The sequence below is a fragment of the Triturus cristatus genome, chromosome 3_1, assembly GCF_964204655.1.
Source record: "Triturus cristatus chromosome 3_1, aTriCri1.1, whole genome shotgun sequence".
Classification (NCBI taxonomy): domain Eukaryota; kingdom Metazoa; phylum Chordata; class Amphibia; order Caudata; family Salamandridae; genus Triturus; species Triturus cristatus.
The window spans coordinates 918,194,833-918,219,708 of NC_140583.1; the positions used below are offsets into that span (position 1 = coordinate 918,194,833).

At 45.3% G+C, this 24,876-nt stretch overlaps 1 protein-coding gene across 22 annotated transcripts in view; it reads left to right on the forward strand.

Moving 5' to 3' along the window:
- The window catches only part of BAZ2B (bromodomain adjacent to zinc finger domain 2B), a 1,481,286-nt gene that overhangs the window by 1,028,708 nt on the left and 427,702 nt on the right, over nt 1–24,876 (forward strand). For all 22 annotated transcript variants that reach the window (XM_085645472.1, XM_085645482.1, XM_085645489.1 and 19 more), the window contains one exon: nt 16,736–16,880. In XM_085645472.1, the coding sequence (XP_085501598.1) occupies nt 16,736–16,880 (145 nt within the window). The remainder of the gene's footprint in view (nt 1–16,735; nt 16,881–24,876) is intronic.

Below are 24,876 nucleotides of genomic sequence, written 5' to 3' on the forward strand. Positions count from 1 at the left end.
TAGAGCACCATCTCACATACTAAGCACTCTGCCTTCAGGATTGTTAAGGCCTGCCATAGGAGTGACTGAAAGGTTACCCATGTGTCTATATATAAGGTAGGTTTGGAATACTATACCTAAGCAAGGGGTGAGTACACGACCTTGCCCCAGCTGAGTGATCAGCCAGTTTTGTCATGATGGGAGGCCAGCCAGGGGTGGCATAATACATGCTGCAGCCCCTGGTAGGCCTAGGGTACACCTATGCCCTGGGTACCTAAGGTACACTGTACAGGGCCCTATAGGGTGATCCTTACCAATTGGGTTATGTACCTAAAGTACATAGTATGAATTTAGAGAGAGAACAGCTGGGCTGTGGGTCTGATTAGCAGGCCCACAGCCACATCTAAGTCGAAAACCAGTGAAGCAAAAATTGGGGGTGACCATAGGAAGCAGACCCTACTCTCCTACACTTCGCCTGCTCGGTCTGTTTGCTTCCTGCATTCTGTTGGTCAACCATGCACGCTGGCACATGAGGGCGCTCCAGTGGTGCCTCCGCAGGCAGTGGTATCAGCACAAAGGAGATCTCAGGGAGTCTGTGAGGATCTCCAGAGAAGCTGCGGCGGATCTGTCTTGGTGGAGCGTGGAGGGCAATCTGTCTCAAGGAAAGCCCTTTCATCTACCTCCATCGATGGCCACAGTGATTATGGATGCATCCACTTTAGGGTGGGGTGCTCATCTGGGGGATCTGGAGATCAAGGGTCTTTGGTCTCCAGAGGAAAGGTTGCTTCACATCAACCTTCTGGAATTGCGGGCGATTCGTTTAGCACTCAAGGCCTTCCTCCCTTCACTTCGCGGTCAGTCTGTTTAAGTCCTGACGGACAACACTACCGCGAAGTGGTATGTCAACAAACAGGGAGGAGTGGGGTCTCTTTGTCTTTGCAGAGAGGCCCTGCGTCTATGGTCCTGGGCTCAGGATCATCAGATTTGTCTGATGGCAAATCATCTGGCCGGGGTGCTGAACGTGCGTGCAGACCGTCTCAGTCGGCAATTCTCCGCCGACCACGAGTGGAGGCTCCATCCGGAGGTGGTTTGTCACGTCTTTCGAATGTGGGGAACTCCTCGGGTGGACCTGTTCGCCACTCACGAGAATGCTCACTGCCCGTCATTCTGCAGTCTCCAGTATCCGATGCAGGGAGCGTTGGGGGACGCGTTTCAGTTGAGTTGGTGCTCGCGACTCCTTTGCACGTTTCCTCCCATACCCTTGATTCCTCGGGTTCTGAGGAAGATTCGCAAAGACCAGGCCCAAGTCATATGGATCGCCCCGCATTGGCCAAGAAGGGTGTGGTATACAGATCTTCTCCACCTCTCCTCGTGCCCTCCGCTCCGTCTGCCTCTGAGGGCAGACCTCCTCTCGCAGTCGGAGGGGCAGGTTCTACACCCCCACCTCCAGAGCTTACACCTTCATGCCTGGAGATTGAACGGGGCAACCTGAACTCTTTTTCTCTCCCACCTGATGTGATAGATGTAATTTTGTCTGCCAGACGTCATTGCACCCAAATCTATCTATTCCTATAGGTGGTCTAAATGTGTTCTCTGGTGTGGAGAGAAGTCAATTGATACTTTGAAGGCTCGTTTATGTGACATTTTGCAGTTTGCCCTTTCTCTTGCTCAGCAAGGCTTTGCTTTGGCCACTGTAAAGGGATACTTATCTGCTTTGTCGGCTTTCCTTTGCTTGCCGGATCAGCCGTCATTATTCAAATCACCTATTGTTCTTCGTTTTCTTAAGGGCCTTACAAACAGGTTTCCTCCTACTCCCTTTATTGTGCCTCAATTGGATTTAAACCTTGTCTTAACTTATCTTATGGGTTCTCCCTTCGAGCCCTTACACAAGTGTCCCTTGAGATTGTTGTCTTTTAAGATGGTTTTTCTCATTGCAATCACCTCGGCAAGGAGGGTAAGTGAGCTTCAAGCTCTAAGTTCAAAACCCCCGTTCTTGACCATTCATGCTGAAAGAATGGTTCTCAGGATCAGGGCTGCATTTCTGCCTAAGGTGGTAACTCCCTTCCATCTGGGGCAGTCCATTACCCTTCCTACCTTCTATCCTCCCCCTCACCCTTCCAAGGAGGAGGAGAGACTTCACCGCTTGGACCCTAAGAGGGCGGTGAGCTTCTATCTGGACAGGACTAAAGACTTCAGAGTTGATGACCAGCTCTTCGTGAGCTTTGTTGGCTGCAGGAAAGGTCGAGCGGTGCACAAGCGCACCCTTTCCAGACGGATTGTCTTGTGCATCAAGATATGCTACTCTTTGGCTGGTAAGGAACCTCCAGAGGGTTTAAGGGCTCATTCCACTAGAGCAAAGTCTTCCACTTCTGCTTTGTCTAGGGGCGTTCCTGTGGAAGACATTTGTAGGGCGGCAACTTGGGCCTTCCTCCACACCTTCGCAAAACATTATTGCTTGGACACCGAGGTGAGGAGGGACGGACACTTTGCTCGTTCCGTCCTTCAGGACTTTTTGGTATAGAAGGATGGACACCCTCCTCCGGGAGTGGGGACTGCTGTGGGATTCTATTCACAAGGTGAGGAATCCACTGGTAGATGTATCCATCAGAAGAACAAGTTACTTATCTTCGGTAACGCTTTTTCTGGTGGATACAGTATCTGCCTGTGGATTCCTCACTGACCCACCCGCCTCCCCGTTGTCCATCCTTCTATACCTGCAATTCTGTTAATGGTGTTTTAAAATGTGTTTTGTTACTGTCGAAGGCATTGTGTTATTTCTTTTGCCTTTCTACTTATTCTCCACACTGTGTGTGTTGCTTTGTATATTATGTACTGTGTATACTGTGTATATATTGCTGTCAGTCCGTCCGTGTGCCTCGAAGGCACGGAAAAAAAGGGCGGAACTGACGTCATCACGCCGACGAAGTCTTCTTATGGAGCCGGTGACGTCAGCGGAGTCGCGAGCGGAGCCGTGTCTCTGTGACGTCGTCTTCGACCTCATCAGCGTGGACTGCTACAAAAGTTTCCGAATGTTGCTGGCGCAGGGGATATTCACAAGGTGAGGAATCCACAGGCAGATACTGTATCCACCAGAAAAGCGTTACCGAAGGTAAGTAACTTGTTCATCTTAATCATTTAATTTTGGCCGAATATAATGGGGAAAAGGAAAGCCTTGGATACCGGGGATGGGGAGCCTACAAAGAAAGGGAAAAAAAGTCCTAATTGTTAAGCAAAACCCATGCTGTCATGGATCGCATTGCCAATCTTGTTGATTGTGAGGAGATATTAATTGTTCCATCCGGTTTGTGTAGTTCTTCTAATGCGACCAGTGTATCACCCCTTATATCGACCCCACCCATCAAAAAAACTTCCCTTTCTATTCCTGATATGTTTAAAAAAAAAAAACTCCCCTAAAGGGCCAACAAACTACCAATTATGAACTTGCTCAATCTGAAGAGAGTATTAATTCTTCGCTGTTAAGCCCATATCTTCCAACAACTTGTGTAAAAGAGCCTGCCATTATATGTTCAAATAGATTTTTACCCCTATTGCAAATTTCCCAGGAACAAAATGTTCAGCAACACACAAAGGGGTCTAATGGTGTAAGCACTAGTTGTGATGACACAAATAGGTTTCAGTGTTCTCGTCCAGCCATGTTTAAAAATCAGATAACAGAACTAAAAGATCAGACTCGGCAACTTATGGAGGAAGTGAAGGAGCTAAAGGGCATGATAGAAAGTCTTAACCTAGTACTGCAAACAAGTACAAGCAAGGAGTATGCAGCCACAGAAGCCTTGATCCAGACACAAGCTAGTAGTATACCTAATATCAACAAAAGAAATGTAAGCTGTTTATCTACTAAAAACAAAGCTATTGGACAAATAGAGAGAATTCCCCAAAAATCGATTATTGACCGAAATATCGGCAGTGGCAGTTAATAGACCTACCATTTTGTCCAATGCTTATACTTGAAGTGAAATTCATACCCCGTATGCTCCCACATTTCAACCTAGGATTAAATTACCTGCAACTAATTCTTGTCCCCGCCCTTTTATGTCACAAATCTTCTTAACTAATGTTTCTAAAGTTTTGCCAAGTCTAATTAAGGAGGATGAGCAGTCCCTGATTAACAAGTGCACCCAGTGGCTAAGACACGTGCGCAAGTGTAGATCAATAATCAGGGAGGATATATCCTCTGCTGTACGATACTCTTCGAATGCCATTGATTCTGATTATGTGTGTTTTACCCTAGCCTCACCATCGCTGGTAGAAAACCTGTTGGCTTTTGAATTAAGAACCTCCCATCTGATACACGCAAATATTAGGTTGAAATTGAACCCACCTGATTCTACCCATCATTCACCTATTAACGTCCCCGAACCCATGCGAATTGGAGATTCGTCCCTTCAAAATGTAGGTTGACTCTTGATTGATCCACGCTCCCAAGTAAGATCTATGGCAGCAATTCCATCAGGAAGGGTTGGAAGCTTTTGTTTAAGCTTTCCACCTAGAATTAAATATGATGGGACGGATTGTGAAATAGAATTGTCTAGGATCAAAGTGACACCATTAAATGCTCCCCAAAGTCAAACAGGCAATTCTAGCCAAACTGAAAATCCTACCTCACTTCCAGTTACCCCCAAAACAGGCATCATAGTGGAGGCTAACCCAGTCAAAACTACGGACCACTATGACACATCCTTACTGAGACTAGTATCCTGGAATATAGCAGGGCTGTCCCATAAGATTCACTCATCCGATTGGACAGATTTTATAGGAACACAGGACATTATAGTGTTCCAGGAGACCTGGGCATTGGCTCCTGTTTTTCATCTTGGTTATTTAAACTTCCATAAATCCGCGGTAGGTGGTCATAAAGGCAGACCCTCTGGAGGGTTAACAATATGGGTAAGGCAGAGCCCCACCTTCAAGATAGTTGGATTGGAGATTGAAAATATTGACATTATGGCATTGCTTATTAGCTCTAAGCATTCTCCAAATTTACTTCTAGTTAATGTATATGCCAGGGGCCTTGCGGGTGGTAGGTCCTCCAAGACGATCACTGATCTCAATTTTTTAGCTAGCAAGAGTGACGGGTATAATATAATAATTTCTGGTGATTTTAATACTACATTTGAGCCATTGGATTATGAAGATGGCAACCTAAGATGAAGATGCCCAGTGGGGTATCCCCCAGTTGGAAATCCCACCAATTAAAAAATGGATAGAGGCAGCACTTCAGTTGAAAGCCTTTAGTCTAGAGAGGGGTGTGAGAGCAGTAAACGGTCGTACACCTTCAGACCGCTTAGGATCCCACACTTATAATAGTGGCCTTAGAAATCGCCAAATCGACTATATTGTCATTAATATAGAAAACTGGTCATCTTTAGTGGACATGAAGGTCTGCCCAAGGAACGAAAGTGACCATGATCCACTATTGTTAAAACTCAATAGCCCAGCTTATGCTGTACTCTTGCCCCTAGCTGATGTAACTGAGACTGCTGATGTTATAATCAGTAACGATATGAGGAGGGTCAAATGGTCCCGAGTGGTTGAGAACGAATGTTCTCTCACAAACATGAAAGCGGAGGTGACAAACATGTTAAAACTCACTGAAAAATGTAATAACCAGGAGGAAATTAATTCTAATATCACACGTAACCATGAGACTATGAAAACATCAGGCGCTTTTTTGTCAAACCACACAAGACCCCCAAGAAACAGTCATCAATCCATGGCCAATGGTACAACAAGGCATGTAAGGCAGCTTATAAGCAGCTGTCCCGGGCTATAAAAACTAACGATATTGATAGGATAAGAACAGCTCGTAAGCAGTACAAAATTACGCAATCATTAGCAAAAAAAGTCTGGGACGAACAAAGGTGGATGGAGCTTTTGCAAGCTACCAAGATGAAAAACGCACAATCATTTTGGCAGCTTGTTAAATGGGGCAGAGGAGTTCAAGACAAAGTCCCGTCAAATCATATTGCCCCTTGACAAATGGGAATCTTTCTTTGAGTATCAATTCGCTGTAGCTGAGAACTCATTTCCATTTATAGTCCCTAGTGTAGTGACACCGATAATATTTTCCTTAAGCGCAGTTGAAATCGCTGTGATTTCAGCACCAAAGGGAAGGGCCCCCGGACCTGACTGCATCCCGGCTGATCTATTTTTTTATTCGACAAAGATAATTGGCTCAAGCATGTTTTGATTCTTGCAAATGCGATTGCCAGTGGTGCATCCATTCCCGACTCCTGGCAAGGGGCCGAGATCCTGCCTATCTATAAGAAGGGGGACCGTTCTAGTCCTGGTAATTACAGGCCCATCAGCCTGATCGACTCCACCCAAAAGATCATGGCTAGGTTGGTTCTGAATAGAATCCAGATTTGGATAACAGAGAACAACATACTATCCCCTCCAAGCAGGTTTTAGGGCCCTTGTAAGTACAATAGATCAAGTATTTTATTTTGTATTAATCTATTGGCGTGTTGTACTATTAGCGGGTGGAACTATTTATGCCACCTTTGTAGATCTCAAAGCAGCATTCGATACGGTCCCGAGAAACAAACTCTGGACCGTATTGAGAGATCTAGGAAAACCCTCTGAACTTTTGCAGCTTGTAGTTAAATTGCACGAACACAACTGCGCAGGTTCGATTGGGTGTGCAAGGGAATATTACCCCAAAATTTCCAATTCTTAAAGGGGTACGCCAAGGGTGTGTACTGGCCCCCAATTTGTTTTCATTATTTATAATTGGTGTGGTTAACTATTTTTCTGATTATCCAACCGATGCTCCCTCTGTTGCTGGCATTAAAATACCAATACTCATGTTAGCGGATGATACTTTAATTCTATCCAAAACCCAAGTTGGGCTGCAGAAAGCATTGATACGCTTTGAGACTTTTTGTAAGGAACATGAGTTTTTGGTAAATGTGGATACAACTAAATTCATGGTGCTGCATAACCGCAAAGTTGTTAAATCTAGGGTTACTATGAACAATGAGCCTTTGGAGCAAACAGACTTATTTACTTATCTTGGAGTAAATATTAGTCATAAATTAGATTGGAAACCACAGATAGCATTAATGGCGCTTAAGCATTTCCAGCAAGCAGGTGCGATCATGAAAGAATACAGTCTCTCTCGGACAAAGCCAGTTGGCCCTGCACTCAAGATATACAATATCAAGGTTGTGGTGTCTATTCTGTATGGAGCAGAACTGTGGGGGTTTGAAAATCTGTCCTCAATAGCTCTGGCTCAAAATAGTTTTTTGAGAGGTCTGGTTGGCCTCCCCCAAAGTACCCCTCTTACCCCCTTATATTTTGATATGGGATTACATTCCCTGTCAGAGGCTGCTAGGTTTAAACCACTGGCCTACTGGAGAAGACTCTGGTCTACCCTGGAATTAGCCCATTTTGCACTAGCTTTCAAAGATATTAGAGGAGCCGATACTTCCCTTAAGATTAGATGGCTACAACAGGTGAAGAGTTCCCTGGTAAATATGGGCATGAGACATCTATGGGAAGATCCAGAATATAATACTTTTCCTTTAAGTTTTTAAAGAAGTGTACTGGGCCACGATCAGATCGGGTGTTTTGAGCCATTCTAAATATCCATCTTTGACCAGTACCTTCTTGAATCATAAGCCCGAACCACTATATGAAGATTTTTGGAACTTTATAACCAACCCCAATGATAGGAAACGTTTTTTCAATTCCGGATAGGAACATTACCGACCAAAGTCTTCTCTAAAAACTGGCATCATTATCAATATAGCAAATGCTTATTCTGTCAGAGTATGGATGAAGCAATTCCTCATATATTATTTACTTACCCGGCATATAGTTCTCCACGGACAGTACACATAGGCAATTGTGATCGCTGAAGCGAAGTTCTTGGGGTGGGCGTGGAGAATAAGATACAAGATTGTGAACAAGCAGACTGCAACAGTGCCCACCAATGCTCTGTCTTCTGCTTAGTTCTTCAGCCCTGTTTTATACTACCTCTCATATTTTTATATCTACATATTTTTAAAATTTGTTTCGCCTTGGATTGGGTCCAATCTGTACAAAATATTTTATGAATTTTTATGAATTGTTCTCCTAGCTTGTATAGATCTCGGCTTCTTACTGTAATAGGGGACATTTATTGATCAGTCTTTTAACAGTTATTTAATTTGTTTGTCTTTTTTAACATGTATTATAATATTCTCTGTACAGTCCTTGTTGAGATATGGATTTTATATATGTACTTTGTAATGATGTTAACATTTATTGTCTTTTATGATCAGTTTGATCAAAATAAAGACTAACAAATGAAATGAATCCAATAGATCTGACACATTACATGATCCCTGTTTTATAGTAAGAGATGTTTTTTATTTCTTCTGTCGTCTCTGGAGTTTCCTGCTTTATAAAATTTCATATCAGCCGAAATTACATAAAAGCTAGAGATGCCCTGCACTCCATTGAAAATAGATCCCTTTAGGGGTGATGGGTCCACCCATTTCCTTCACCATACAATATCTAGTATACGACCGTAAACTCCGCTTCGTCATTGATTTACGTATGACTATAACACATCATGGAGGATCAAATAAAAATGATGAGGCATCAAGAGATTTCCAAAGCTTCATGTGGGAAGCGCGCCATGGGGAGGAATGTAGAGCAGGGTTGTCAGCTCCTCTTAGGAAAGATAGCCATTCTTGCCATATCCTAAAGGACACCTCAGAAGCGCTCTTCCATTTACATAACAATACTTTACAGGCCAGAGTAAGCAATATATCCAGGAGTAGGCGATCATGGGCATTATCTAGGTTCTGGTCCAGGACATCCAGAAGGATATAGACAAATTCTCAGGTTTGATACTGAAAATATGTTCTGTGCAGTCAAAAATTTTCCCCCAGAATGATCCCAGAGACGCACAGTTAAAAAGCATATGGGCCAAGTCTCCTACAGCTGAGTCACAGTTCCAACACTTAGGCTTTTTAAACTCCAATTGAGAGATAGCCCTATCTGGTGTCCAGTACGTCCTGTTTATTAGCATGTATTTGGTTTGGGATAGTATTGGTGAGACTTTGTTCGATAGAGCAGTGGTGTGGATAATATCCCAATCAAACATTAAGCCCGTTGAGTTGGGTTTCATTCCGCCTGTGGGCTTTCCTGGGTAGAGGGAGGAGAAGCTTGTATGTTTTCGAGACAAAATGACCAGCCGCCATGATACGTGTTACATGGGTCTTAAGCCATGGATCACAGGGTTTAAGAGAACGTGTGGATAAAAGGACTTTTAGTTTCAAAAAGTCATAAAAGTCTATCGGCGCCAGATTATGCCTGTCCTGGAGCGAGGAGAACGGTAAAGGGTGTATCCCTTCAAACAGGTCGCTCACCAAATTGACCCCCTTCCCTGACCAATATTCCCATTGGAGGGGTTTTCCTTCAATCTTAAATGAGGGGTTACGCCACAAGGCTACCATGGTAGTGTTTTTGATGGTTAATCCTGTTTTGTGGGCTTGATCAAGTCTTGTGTTTAGTAAGATGTATTTTGAATGAGGAAGATGGCAGAGATCCATAGTAAGTAAGGCAGTAAGGGGAACCTTATCAATGAGGGATTTCTCAACATCCAGCCACAACGGAGTGTAAGCCAAGTCTTCAATCAGCCATTGTGCGCCTTGTTTACAAAGGAAGGCAGTTTGATAATTCCTGAAGTTGGGGAGACCCAGGCCGCCTTTTTCTTTAGATAGCTGTAGCTTCTTCATTGATATCCTGGGTTTCTTCCCCTGCCACAGGAATATTCCAAAGAGCCTGTCCACCCTGGTTAAAAAGTCATCCGAAAAGGTCATCGGCAACATACTCGCCAGGTAATTCACCAATGGAGTTACCATCATTTTGAAGGTTTCGGCCCTGCCCCACCATGAGAGATACTTCAGAGACCAGCCATCTAGCAATTTTGATATTTTCTTTAAGGTCAGATTTTCATTAACGCGTAGTGTTGTAATTAGGTCCTAATCAAAGTCTAACCCCAGGTATTTGAAGCAGTCCGTTTGCCAAGTTAGACCAGAGTCCCCCATTACATCCTTATTTCCCTGATTATTTAACAATTTAACCTCCGTTTTATCTTTATTTAACTTATAACCCGACACCCTAGAAAACTCGTCAGTAGTGGACATGAGGGCCGGTATAGCCTCCTCCGCCCTTTCCGAGACAACCAGGACGTCATCAGCATATGCGGTTAGCTTTATTGTACAGTCTTTAAATGGAATTCCCGCAATGCCCTTACTAATCCGCAAGTGGTGGAGGAATGGTTCGATCGCTAGTAAAAATAATGAGGGGGAGAGGGGGCACCCCTGTCTGGTTCCCTGTTGTAATCGGAATGATGAGGAGAACGAGCCCCCCGCTCTAACTCTGGCAGAGGAGCAGGAATAAAGGGACATCACCATCTTTGTGAAGGACGGACCTAGGTTAAATTTATTTAGTACTGCCTCCAGGTAAGTCCAGTCTACCCTGTCGAATGCCTTTTCGGCATCAAGCGTAATTGCTACAGTGGGGGTAGTTAAAAGCTTCGCCTTTTCGAGTACATGTGCTAATGTTCTGGTGTTGTCACTGGATAACCTATACTTCAAGAAACCTGCTTGGGAGGGGTGGATAAGTTTGGGCAGAACTTTCTGGAGGCGGTTGGCTAGGATCATGGCTAAGAGCTTACAATCAAGGTTAATAAGCGAGATAGTTCTATAATTCTTAGGGAGTGTTGGATCTTTCCTTTCTTTGGGAAGGACAGCAATTATAGCTTCAGATAGTGTACCTCTCACCTCCCCTGTATCATTGATTTCCTGTAACAGGTGTAGAAGTGGATGGGATAGGAGAGAGGAGAAGCACTTATAGAATCTAGCAGTGAACGCGTCTGGTCCGGGGGCCTTACCACTTTTTAACGACTTGATAGCCTTTTCAATCTCCTGGATCGTGATAGGGTTATTAAGGTCAGCTTGATCGGCAATGGAGAGAGACGGTAGTTCGCATTCCCCTAAGTAGCCCTGAATTTTGGTTTCCTCCACTTCTATATTCTTGGCATAGAGACGCTCATAAAAATCTTTAAATACATCTGCAATCTTGACAGGATCTGAATGGGCCACCCCCAATTGATCTTGAATGGAGTTTATCGTGCTTTTCTGCACCTTAAACTTGAGATAAGCAGCCAGACTTTTCCCAGCCTTATTTGATTCACATAGCTTAAATTGTTTCCTCCTATTCAACCAAACCCCTGCAGAGCGGTGCACAAGCGCACCCTTTCCAGATGGATTGACTTGTGCATCAAGATATGCTACTCTTTGGCTATTAAGGAACCTCCAGAAGGTTTAAGAGCCCATTCCACTAGAGCAAAGTCTTCCACTTCTGCTTTGTCTAGGGGTGTTCCTGTGGAGGACATTTGTAGGGCGGCAACTTGGGCCTCCCTCCACACTTTTGCGAAACATTATATTTTAGACTCCGAGGTGAGGAGGGACGGACACTTTACTCGTTCCGTCCTTCAGGACTTTTTGTTATAGAAGGGTGGACACCCTCCTCCGGGAGTGGGGACTGCTGTGGGAATCTATTCACAAGGTGAGGAATCCACTGGCAGATGTATCCATCAGAAGAACAAGTTACTTACCTTCGGTAACGCTTTTTCTGGTGGATACAGTATCTGCCTGTGGATTCCTCACTGACCCACCCGCCTCCCCGTTGTCCACCCTTGTATACCTTTAGTATATGTATTTGTTGTTGGTGTCAAAGGCATTGTGTTGTTTCTTTTGCCTTTCTATTTTATTATCCGCACTGTGTGTGTTGATTTGTATATTATGTACTGTGTATATATTGCTGTCAGTCCATCCGTGTGCGTCGTTGGCCCGGAAAAAAGGGCGGAACTGACGTCATCACGCCGACTAGGTCTTCTTATGGAGCCGGTGACGTCAGTGGAGTCGCGATCGGAGCCATGCCTCTGTTACGTCGTCTTCGACCTCATCGGCGTGGACTGCTACAAAAGTTTCCGAATGTTGTTGGCGCAGGGGATATTCACAAGGTGAGGAATCCTCAGGCAAATACTGTATCCACTAGAAAAAGCGTTAGCGAAGGTAAGTAACTTGTTCTTTCGAGTCACTCCGCAATCTTTCACATGTGTTCACAAAAGTGTGTATTACTCTTACTTAGAGTACTGTAAAGGCATACACTATTTTCTGCAGAAACATGTTTGTATGTGCCTGCTGCCTTTTTAACACATCCATTCAGTCAGTATTGAACTTCAAGTGCCCTCGGTGCAGTTTCTGTTGGTGTGGGTGTTCTTTTAAATTCAAGAAACACACTCCAATTATTCTGATGTTTTTCCAGATGTGCATCTGTTCAGGGCTGTAGGAAAGTGGGTTTATGTTGCAGTAACCCCCCACTTTTTGCCAGACTACTGATGCACTTTTTCTTGGTGTGCCCTGGGTCCCTGCCAATCAGGTTCCCAGGGCCTGTGTTCTTTATCCAAAACTAACCCAATTGGCATCACTGGCCACGGGTCAGCCCTTGGTAAATGGTACCACAGGTACCCAGGGCACTGTGACCAGGGAAGACCTCTAAGGGCTGCAACACTTATTGTGCCACCCTTAGAGGCCCTGTACCTTTACACACACACTCTGCCTTTGCAGGCTGCGTGTTTTGGTGCAGAACAAAGTAAGGTGTCGACATGGCACACATGCCTGTGTGCCATGCCTACAACCCTCTGCCCTGGCATGGATCAGTCACCCCTCTAGCTGGGTGCCCTATGCCAGTGGTGTGGGTACAGGTGCATGAGCCCTGTACCCTTACAGTGTCTAAGTCCTTTCTTAGACATTGTAAGTGCAGTGCTGCCATTAATAGTATATGGTGCTGGGAGCTTGTTATACGAACTCAACAGCACCTTAATAGCTACACTGAAAACTGAGAAGTTTGGTATCAAACTTCTCAGCACATTAATCCCACACTGATGCCAGTGTCCAGGCTGAGTGGCTGCTTGCAGCTGCCACCACCAGACATGTTTCTGGACCCCTGGGTCGAGAGCCTGCTCTCTGGGGCCTGAAACAATGAACATCCTGGGACGAGGTGCCAAGCCTCCTCCCCCAGGATGGGCAGGGTTCCCGAAGGGGAAGAGTCAAAGGCATGCTGCCTTTGTGAGCCTCTCCAGACCATTTGCTGCTTTCAGCAACTGGTCCCCACTGGTTCTACCCCCACCCCCACACTTTGGGTGGGAGAGCTGGCAGGAAAGACAAGTGAGGGAAAGAGATGTGCCCACCTCTGTCAACTCCACCCCTCAGGTGGGGGAGGCGAGGTGAAGCACAACTCTGAGTCCCCGCCATCTTGAGGATGGGGGACCCAACCAACCAGGGACAGGCTCCTGCCCCCCTCCCACTGGAGGGTGGCACGATAGGGGGTGTACCCACCCCAGGGAAGGGACCCATTGGTCCCTGCCCTCTACCTACCAGTAACACTCCTAAATCACCCTGAACCTTGCTTCCTGAGATGCAGCCTGACAACAAGAAGAAAAGAAGAAGGACCGAACCGCTGTGCAGCCAGCTAACAAGAGGAAGAAGCCCACTGTCTTGGCCCCAGCCCTACAGGCCTGTCTCCCCTCAAACCTGCTCCTGCGAAATCCCGGTGTGTCCTGCAGCCAGCAACCTCAAAAACCCTGGAGGACCTGCCTGCCTTCACTTCCAAAGACTGCTTCTCCCGTAATCACCGGATTTGTTCAACTGCAACCTCTGGCAGCAGCCGGAGATCGAGAATCCAGCCCACTCTGCACCCGCCGAACCCGGCCCGAGCGGAAAAACACCACAAGGAGGACACCCCGGCGATCCTGACCCGAGATCCGGCTACCCCTGACCTACCTCAAGCCTCCAGCCGACGCATGCAGTCTAAATCCAAAAGGTCCCCTTAACCGCGACCCGGAGCTGGTAAGAAGATCCAACCCCAAAAGGCACCCCTGCACCCGACGCCCCACGGCCTTGTGTGCCCAAACCAACAGTGCCTAACCAACCCCTAACTTCCCAAATTACCTCTCGAAGTGGTGGTCGCACCCAGAAGTCCTTCGTCTCCCTGCCTGCAGTGCTTTTGCAAACCGGAGGTTCTCCATTGAAACCAACAGGGAGCCCGATGTCGAAACAGCACTCTGCACCCGGCCGCCTCAGTGCCACCTTTTGTGCTACTTTATTTCCCCATTTGCCCTGACCTAAATCCTAGGAGCTTTGCTCCTACAACCCAGTGGCCTGCTTGCCAGCAGCCACCAACCAGAGGCCCCCTATCCCCCATTGGATAACATTGGGCCCAACACACTGCACCCGGCCCCCAGTGCCGCTGGGGGGAGCAGCAAGAGTGCATCACTGATCCTGAGTCTAACCCCAGAACCTTAACTCCCACAGTCGATAACTTACCTGTGAACCGATAACCTGTTTTTCCTAGAGGATAACATTGACAATTTTCTTCCAAAAAGTGTCGAGTTTTGAAATCTAAAAATATTCTTTAGAAATCTCACAAATAACCAAAACATATTTACTTACCTGTTTGCAGGAAATGTTCCAGTGCTGAATCTAGGTATCCAGCACTGAGTTAAAAAAGTAACGTAAAAAGTAACTTACCTGTAATTTACTGAAAAGCCTATTCATTTCAATGTGCTGTATTTGCTAAGTGTTGCAACCTACTGCATCCCCTGTAAATCAAACAAATTACAATTTCTATTGCATTTTCAAACTGTTCTATATTCAGCAACTTACTACTGAAAAGTATTTAATGCTTACCTGTGCCAGGCTTGCTTGGTTCTAAAAATAAAACAGTATATTTTTTTAGACAATAACAATTAGCCTGGAGTTCAGTTCTTGAGTGTGTGAATTCATTTGCTGACCGAGTGTGTACATCAAATACTTAACACTGTCCTCTGATTCTGCCTTACTGCTCGACCACACTACCACAAATAGAGAGTGAGGTTCTATCTAACTTTAACCTCTGCCTACCTCTGGGGTCACCTCGACTCTATACACACTATATCTCATTTTGGTGTAGTATAAATAGAGCCAGTTCCTTACAAGGCCACAACAGGGCATGGATGGGTGATGTAAAAGGTTCTCCACATCCAACATAGTCTAATGTGTTGCTAAAGGACAAATAAACTAAGTTTTGTAACATTAGAGTTGATAAAAGCTGTTTGTTGCTGGTCTTTAAAGCAATGGCCAGAGGTGAAAGCAGTTTTAATGGACCTGTTGATTCAGTTTTCCATACCTTTGCCTAGGTGCTTCGGTCTGTGCTCCTTTTTTCTTGATTCTTGAAATTTGAGGACTTTTATCTCCTATTGGAACACTTACATTTTGTGATGCAGGTCTATTATTTTTTCAATAGGGTATTTTGTGTTGTCGTATTGTTTCGATTTTTACATTTTTTTAGACCATGAATATTAACTCTTTTTATACCTCACCTACATACATCTTTAGCCGTTATCGGCGATCCCCAATATTGAAAGAGGGCTTTGAGTCGGACCATTACTTACCACCGGTTGGCTTTTTTTCTTCAATCTCATTTACATGCTTCTTATTTGGTGTTTTTTCTTCCTATTTTTCTAGTTGTCCCTTGCTTGGAGCATAGTTTCTTTACCATTCTTTTGATTGGATGATAGCCTTCCACAGATCCAGATCAGAGAACTACTTTTTTCAGTACTCCATGAGAGTGCATATGTACTTTGCTTTATATCCCATGCTGCTGCTTCCCTTTCACTTAATTCTACCCCCGCAACCTTAGTGTTGCTGCCCAGGCCCCATCTTATCCGTCACTTGAACCCCCACCCCTATCCCACTTTACTTTTATTTATAGTTTTTTTAAATTTGATATTTGATGGTCCAACTCATCTTGTTGTTCCCCTGCTCTCCATGGCATTTACTTGTGTCTCCGTAACCTCTCTGCCTTCCTCCACCATTGCTACCAAACCCTTCTCTGTCGTGTGTTTTTTAAGGGCTCAGCACCTGCAACTTTTTACCGCTCTAAGATGTTCACGTAACATCTTGGTGCATAAAATCAAAAAAGAGAAATAATGGATGCAGGAGGGTCGTGCCACAAATGTACTGACCATGCATGTGAATGCATCTTCACACTGGGGCTATTGTCGTGCAGTGATGCATATGTGTGAATGCCTGCATATACATAATTGTGCGTGGGCTTTCTTCTTACTTTTAAAAAATGTTTGTTGTTGGTGATTGGCATCAGAAAAAATGTGACCTCTGGCTTTACTGATGCTTGTTTACTATTATTTTACATTTGCTAAGAAACAAAGCCTCATTCCCGCAATAAAAAGCTCCTGGACCTGCCAATCTTACATATGTTTGAGCTCACCACTAATACTTAAAAAAAGATATTTGGGTTCCTGCAGGAATATATTGGAGAAAGTAAGTGTTGAATGCATGGGCAGCACCATTTACACCACGCACAAATATTATCATCTTATGTGATACCGATCTGTATTAAATTACTGTAAACTCAGAGTTTAAAATATATAACAGTTGCAAATCTGAAGTAAGAGCCACAGGAATGCTGCATGTTTTAGAAGTTGGAAACTTTTTTATCGCCCTGTGGCTATTACTTATTTTAAAAGTTTGATGCTAGCTGACCCATACATTGACATCCCTGTTAGCAGTGAGTACCTATTTCACATCCAAACACATCGAGGAAAATGCTCCTAGTCTAATATATTGTTGGAAAGTCGCAATATGATGCCTTTCTGTTTTTCAATTTTCAGCAACAAGGCCAGTTCAGAAAGAAATTATTTGAATCTTCCCATTCTTTACGTTCCATGATGTTCGGGCAGGATCGTTACAGGCGCCGGTACTGGGTTCTCCCCCAATGTGGAGGAATCTTTGTGGAAGGCATGGAAAGTGGTGAAGGTAAGGATTAGTACTTCTAAAATGTGGCTTGGTAAAAAGTGTGGAGCTATATTTTCCCAAGAAAGGAAAGTCCTTTATTGCTGGGAGGAAGAAGGGGATCGTCCACCACACCTGCAGCTGAAGGGTTATGCCATCTGACACTTGCTAAACCCTCTTGGTTTCTTATGGTGGTACAAATTTGGTTCCCCTAGAAGAAGAAAGGTGCAATAGCAATCTCTCTAGTGCCCAGCTACCAGCTAGGTGCAGCAAACTTATTCAGGGCCTAACAGGGAAGCCAAAGCAGCACCCCAGAGGGGTATTAGTGTGAAGCACTACTGTTTTTGTTACTGTGGGCCGGTATTGCAGCACAGTTGCAAATACAGCCCCCAGTAACAAAAAAACGGCCCTCCAGCCTCTCGTAAAAAGGCTCAATGCCCGCTATGGCCTGTACTGCCCTTCTAGTCTACACTCGTATGAAACACTCCCTCTTTCACCAACGGGGCTCCTTTTTAAGCCAAACTTCTTGATATTTTGCAGAGGTGTTGAATGGTATTAAAGTAAAAGAGTGGGAAATGTCCCGATGCTTTAAGCACATATCCTAATTTGTAGATTTCAAATTTTGGCTGGCTTTCCATGGCTTGAGACTGAGCAGACAGCTCTTGAAACTTGAAGGGTGCTGTGAGTTGCTATGATCTTAGCTCTTTGTTAACTTTTTTCCGCTTCAAGGTGAGTTCTGTTGAAGTGTGATTGACTTTGGTTTCAATACTGTGGTGAAAATTCTAACCGACAATGATACTCTTGCTGATCTTGTTTTCTGGTACTGTCAGAAGGCGAGCAGTGCAGAAGTGTGCAAAGTCATGTGAACCTGCAGGGGCAATTTATTTTTTGAGGATGTGGTTAGGATGGAAGTGTTGTTTCAGTCTTCTCCATTTAGTTGTGTTTGTACTCCTTACAAGGCAGAGTAACTGGCAACCATTTTGAACTTTGTGCCCATGTATGACTGCCCTCCGTTTTCAAATTTGAATTTATCTACATCCAGTCTTCCTAAAATGCCTGCCTAACTTGGCATGTTACATATTTCAAGGGCATCTACTGCTTTTAGTATTTTAAACAACTCTTGAGTTCTGTTGCCTGGTGGTTGCATTTGATTACATATGTATCACTTCTCCAGTATTTGGGGTGTCTTTCATAGATTCACATGCCTGAATCATTCCCCGTCGTCGGAGTGGGAGTCCCACGGTACATAGAAAAGCAATAATTATGCATATAACAACCAAAAAACCCTGGTAACCTGAAACCAGGAAGTAAAGTAGCCTAAGCTACAAGGGAAAAACTTCCACACCTATGACTATCACAGTCATTATATCCAGTCCAAACTGCAGCCAATCAGGCGACAGCACCCACCAGAATGTTCTCCCCAGAGGCTGAGGCTCTCAGATTTTCTACCGCACGTCGTGTGAAGGGAGTCTCCCTGAGCTCTGCTCAGTACTTCACAGTTTTCTCTACTACTTTGAAATCTTCAAGATGTCAACTTCTAAAAGATCCCTCTTCAGGCCTTGTGAGTCCTGTGGAAAGCTCTGGCTTTTTACTGAAGACCCTCACAAGAAATGTATTTATCGTCTCTATCATGATGTAAAGGAGTGTAAGATCTGCCGGACCTTCCCTCAGAAGACCCTTAGAGATAGAGAAGGGTGCCTACTTCTGTGGCTACAGAAGATCAAGGATAAGGACAACCCTTTGTCGGAGGTAGAAAGTGCAGCCTCTGGGTCCTCTATTTCCTCCAGAAAAAGGGTGGCTGAAGAAGAGTTTTCTTCTCCTGGGGCGAAGGTGTTGAGGAAAAATCAACCTGCTAAGGGCTCTGGCCAGTCTTCTTCTTCATCAAAGAAGACGTCTCCACCTTCAAGGTCCAAGCCTGCTACGCCCCCGAGGAAATCAGGAAAATCTATGCCACCGAAAACTTTTCCTGACAGAAATTTACCTCAGGTAAAATGAACCATCGTCGACGCCTCTGTCGTCGACGGCCATCATCGTTGACGCTGTTTCAACGTCGACGATTACATTCTCGTCGCCGAGGCCTAAAATGATAATGACTTCAGCTTCATCTCTTTTAAAATTACTTGCCTAGTCCATAAGGCTCTTACAGCAGGACCGGCCGACGGACTGGGATCTCTGCTTTCTAACTATGTACCCAGCAGATGTCTCAGATCTTCTCAACAGAACCTCCTTGTTATCCCCCGCACTAAAAAGACAAGGTGGGGAGGTAGAGCCTTTGCATCAGTGGCCCCTCGACTATGGAATGCTCTCCCCTACGAGCTCAAGGCCCTTTCATCCTTGCCCCTCTTTAAGAGAGCTCTCAAGACCTGGTATTTTGGGAAAGCCTATTATTAAGCATTGCATGGTTATTCAATATATTATGTTAGGCGCCTTGATGCCCATTGGGCCGAGTTATGCGCGTTATAAATTTATTTTAATTCATTCATTCATTCATCTCCGTCGATGCTGGTCTCGGTGAGTGTCAGACCCATCTCGTCGATGAAGGAAGTGTCACCACTCATCTCCGTTCCGTCGGCGGTAAGAATTAAGAACATTTCATCGACGACTACATCGACGCTCACCTCGTCGACGAAGACTTCCTCGTCGGCGGCTGCCTCGTCGGCAAAGACTACTGTACCGTCGCCGGCTGCCCCGTCGACGATAAAGATCCCCTCGTCGACGAAGATTGCCTCGTCGACGCCCTCGTAGACGAAGATTGCCTCGTCGACGCCCTCGTCGACTAAGATCGCCTCGTCGACGACTAACATCTCGTCGATGAAAGTAGCCTCATCGTCGAAGACGGCTTCTACATCAGGCCAGGTTTCATTACCTATATTGCCATCGTCGACGATCCTGTCGACACACTTGTCAACGCATCTTTTGTCTACCTGCACGGATATGCAGGTCTGGACTGCAACTTCGGCGTTTACTATATCTGACCAAACATCAACGGCGACTACACTACTTCAACGCTGTGGGTCCTCTTTGGTAGCCCTATCGCCTTTAAAACTGCCGGAACAGCTTCTAGACTCTGAGGAGGATGAGAATGACGAATCCGGAGAGGATGATAGATTTCGGACTGCAAGGAGTCCATCAGAGCTCTTTATCAAGTATCAAGACGACGACCAGGAGAAAGATCCTGATACTGAACCACAGCCACCACCTCCTGTCTCATTGCCTTCTGCGCAAATGCCGTTGGACCTGCTAAATAATCTTCAATACATGTTGCAGGACTATTATAGGCGCTTCCCTCCTTCGGAATCGGCAGAGTCCCTTCCGTCTACGCCTATGCCAAGGGTACCAGTGCCTTCTTTTCAGTCTCCAAGACCACCTTCTCCATTGCCATCTCGTCATTCACATACTACTGACGATGAAAGGGAAGAAGGAAAAGTGGATGATCATTCGGTGATGTCGGAGTGGGACGATTATCAAGTACAACTCCGTCTCCAAACGCTCCGGCCCCGGTAAACTCTCCCCCGGTGGATATCGGGAGTTTTCATCTCCTTATGGAGAGAGCTACCAAAAGATTCCTTATCCCCATGGAGGCAAAACAGGACGACTGCTTCCTCTATGATTTTAAAGACCAACCAAGGAAACAGATTCGAGCGATTCCGATCATAGACTTTATTTGGAAGGAGGGATTAAGACTAATGGCTACACCAAATTCTCTTCCATCAGTTTTGCCACGGTTGGACAAAAAATATAAAGCCCCAAGCAACTCACCGGCTTGCCTCATCGGTCAGCCTAAAGCTGACTCCGTCATAGCTCAGGCGGCTCAAAGAAGGGCCAGGAATCCCTCGTCTCCCATTTCAGCTCCACCTGACAGAGATGGCAGACGTTTAGATGCAATAGGAAAGAAGGTCTCCACGATGGCAGCACCCACGGTTCGGGCTGCAAACTCCCTAGCTATATTAGAGAGATACGTTCGCCAGATGTGGTCCGACATCTCTCCTTACATCAATATGTTACCGGAGCCCTCAAAGTCCGAGGCCGTAAAATTTTGCAGGAAGGGGAGTATACCTCGGCAGAGATCATTGATGCAGCAGTGGATGTGGCATCTACTGGATTCAGGCAATTGGCGGGGGCTGCAGTGCTAAGAAGGCAGGGTTGGCTAAAGTCAACATCTTTCCGACAGGAGGTTCAATCAAAGATCATCGACATGCCATTTGATGGTCAGTCCTTGTTCGGTCAGCATGTGGACGAAGCCCTTCAGGCGATTAAAAAAGATACGGAGACTGCGAGGTGTCTTGGCAGCCTACTATTCCGTAAGTCTTCCTTCCGTGGTGCCAGACGTGGATCCTTCTCCAACAGGGGAGGTTATAATCAACAGCGATCCTATCAATCCTCCCAGACTGGCCAAAAATTTCAAAATTATCGGCAACAATCCTATGGACACCGGAGTCAGCCTTATTCCCAGTCTAGAAGAAAACAATCCTTTAGTGGACGAGAGTCCAGTAAAAAACAATGAGATCAGCCACCTGCCACCATTTCTGCCATTACCCCACATAGAAATTGGAGGAAAAAGATCCCACTTCTATTAAAACTGGTCCAAAATTACTACAGACAAGTGGGTTTTGGATATAGTATCCAGAGGCCATGCTCTGGAATTCACAAAAATTCCGCCAAATTCTCCTCCCAAAGGTCCTCCCCCTGCTCATCTCAAAGAGCTTTTTTCCCAAAAAAATCTGATGATCCGAAAGGGAGCAATCGAAAAAGTCCCTCTGTTGCAGAGAGTAACAGGTTTTTATTCAAGATTTTTCCTCGTCCGGAAAAAGTCAGGAGAGTGGCGCCCAATTCTCGATCTTCGCGCTCTCAACACATTTTTGAAGAAGCTGTCCTTCCGAATGTTAAAGCTTCAAGAAATTCTACAGTTACTTTCGGCGGGGGATTACATGGCCACCCTCGACCTACAGGACGCTTATTTTCATGTGCCAATCCTACCCGGACACAGAAAATTTGGCAGCCAGGGACTTTCAATTCAGAGTCATCCCATTTGGGCTCCGTTCAGCATCCAAGGTATTCACAAAGGTCATAGCACCAGTGACTGCACATCTTCGCCTGCACGGAATTCAAATTTTCCCGTACCGAGACGACTGCCTTATCAAGGCGAGTTCTTCCAAGATAGCATCCGAACATGTTCAAGAATGCCTCCTACATTTCCAGTCTCTGGGTCTTTCCACAAACCTAGACAAATCGCATTTGACTCCTTCGCAGAGAAGAACTTTCCTAGGAGCAACACTGGACACAAAACTGACCAAGGCCTTTGTGTCAAAAGAAAGGCAAATCAAGATATGCAACCTCGCGCGCTCACTGCTATCAAAAGAGTGCGTTTCAGTCCGTGTGTACAAATCATTCCTAGGGATGATTTCTTCCTGCATTCATCTCATTCCCAACTGCCGGTACAGAATGAGGCCATTACAAGAAGAGCTCAATCTTCAATGGCTCCAGATCACAGGGTCGTTCGAGGATATCATTCACATCACCTTACAAATGCGGGACGCCTTTCATTGGTGGAGCCACATGAAGCACTTGAAAGAAGGTTGTGCATTTCTAGTCGAAATGCCGGATTTCACCATCACTACAGATGCATCCCTCGAGGGCTGGGGAGCGCACCTTCAAGGAATGACAGTCAATGGCAGATGGACTTTAGAACAAAGAAAGTGGCATATCAACCTCTTGGAGCTGCGAGCCATATTCTTGGCTCTAAAATCCTTCCGAGCCATCATCAGAGGAGCATGCATACTAATACGAACGGACAATACGACAAGTATGCATTACTTGAACAAGCAAGGCGGGACGAGGTCAGCCCTATTATCTCAGCAAGCACAAGAGATTTAGTATTGGGCAATTCGTCACAAGATCAACCTCAAAGCCATTCACGTCCCAGGAATCACCAATGTTCTGGCGGATTCCCTCAGCAGAACCACAACATCAAACCACGAATGGGAATTACATCAACCATCCCTAGACAGAGTGGTTCAGGAATGGGGGCATCCTGATCTAGACCTTTTCGCAACCAGCCAGAACCGCAAATGCCCATTCTTTGCAAGTTGGATTCCCCACAAAGACTCACTGGGAAATGCATTTTTGATGAATTTGTCACAAATATATGCCTACGCTTTTCCACTGATTCCGTTGGTTCCACGAGTTCTGCACAAGATCAATAAACAGCCTTGCCGCATGATCCTAATTGCTCCCAGGGGGCCCCGCCAATACTGGTTTACGGAACTTCTCCTCCTCTCGAAGAGCGACCCCATACAGTTCCAGCCAATTCCGCAACTTTTGACCCTCCAGAACGGCCAAATTTGTCATCCGGACCCAGCATCGCTGAGATTAGCGGCATGGTTCCTCAACACCTTGAATTTGCACACCTAGATATCCCTCCAGACTGTCAAGAGGTTTTGGCCAATGCTCGAGCACCTGCATCTGTTAAAACCTACAAACTAAAGTGGAAGAGGTTTTGCATGTGGTGTCAGTCTGCTATTCTCCATCCTATCCATGCAAGACCAGAACAAATTCTGTCTTTCTTTCTGCGGTTGGCAAGGTCAGGTCTTTCCCATTCTACTCTGAAGGTGTTCTTGGCTGCGATTTCAAGGTTTCGGCAGGATGGTGTTAACTCTCTTTATTCCAGTAGAGTCATCCAACAATTTTTTTAAAGGGTTATTCCGGATGTTTCCTCCTATCCGGCGTCCACCTCCTTCTTGGCACATTAATATAGTACTTTCACAACTAATGCGGCACCCTTTTGAGCCCATTCACAAGGTGGATTTAAAGTTCCTTTCTTGGAAGGTTTCCTTATTGCTGGCTTTGACATCAACCAGAAGAGTTAGTGACCTATTCATCCACCCTGCAGCCAATCAGGCGACAGCACCCACCAGAATGTTCTCCCCAGAGGCTGAGGCTCTCAGATTTTCTCGCACAGAAGTGAACCAATACATAATAGCCTAAAAGCCTCTGAGGGGAGGTGGGGGGGTTGCATGTGAATCTATGAAAGACACCAATACTGGAGAACCACAGATTACAGGTAAGTAACTATTGCTCTTCCTTGCTTAAAGCTACTTATAGTTGCTTCAGAGGCTAGATAGAAGCAAAGGTTTACTTTCATTAGGATTATTGTGCCAGGCCTTTGAGCCACTTTAACTTTTGCTTTTACTGGTCTCAGCTACCATGTTATTTGTTCATATCACTCTTGCTCTTAAACTGACCATTCATGGTGCTAGGGTAGAAATGTTCAGCTTCTGGCTGCTGGTGATCTGCAGGACTTTTAAAAGAAAGGAGCAACCAAGAAGTCTTCAAAAAATGTATTGGAACAATTATAACGAAGTTCCTTTCTTTCCACTCCTACAGACCTGGATCCAGAGCTGCTTGTTGGAAAATGTCTCTCTAAGAGTGCATGTTTCAAGTCGTGCAGGGACTGTCTCAAACAGATGTCTCTGGGGCCTGGGGACAGAGCTCAATTCCAGGGCCTGTAACAACGGGACCCAGATTAATCAGAAAGACATACAAGTCCGCAAGGTCAAGCTTTATGTTGCCAAACATCGGAATCCTCCACGCTGTGACCAGTCATTCAAAGTTGAAAAGAAGGTCCCATTACTCCAGTATTGGAACTTTCATAGATTCCCATGCTCAAATCATTCCCCGTCGTCGAGATGGGAGTCCCTGGTATACATAAAATAGCAATGGAAACCATTACAAAAGAAGAAACCAGGCCTAGGCCCATTCTAGTCTTGTAACATATCCACCTCTTTTTGTAAAAGAGACCAAATAAAATGAACAACCAATCAGATTAGCCTCACCCTGTAGAACCTTCCTGAGAGAACCTCAGAGCCTCAGATGTTCTACCGCACGTTGTGCAAGGGAGTCTCCACTGAGCTCTGCTCAGTTTTTTCCTTTTAACCTTACTTCTACAGTTTTTTCACCTGTTACTTCTTCAAGACCTACTTGGACTTCGTGTCAAGATGTCTGATGAGGGGAAGAAAGCCCT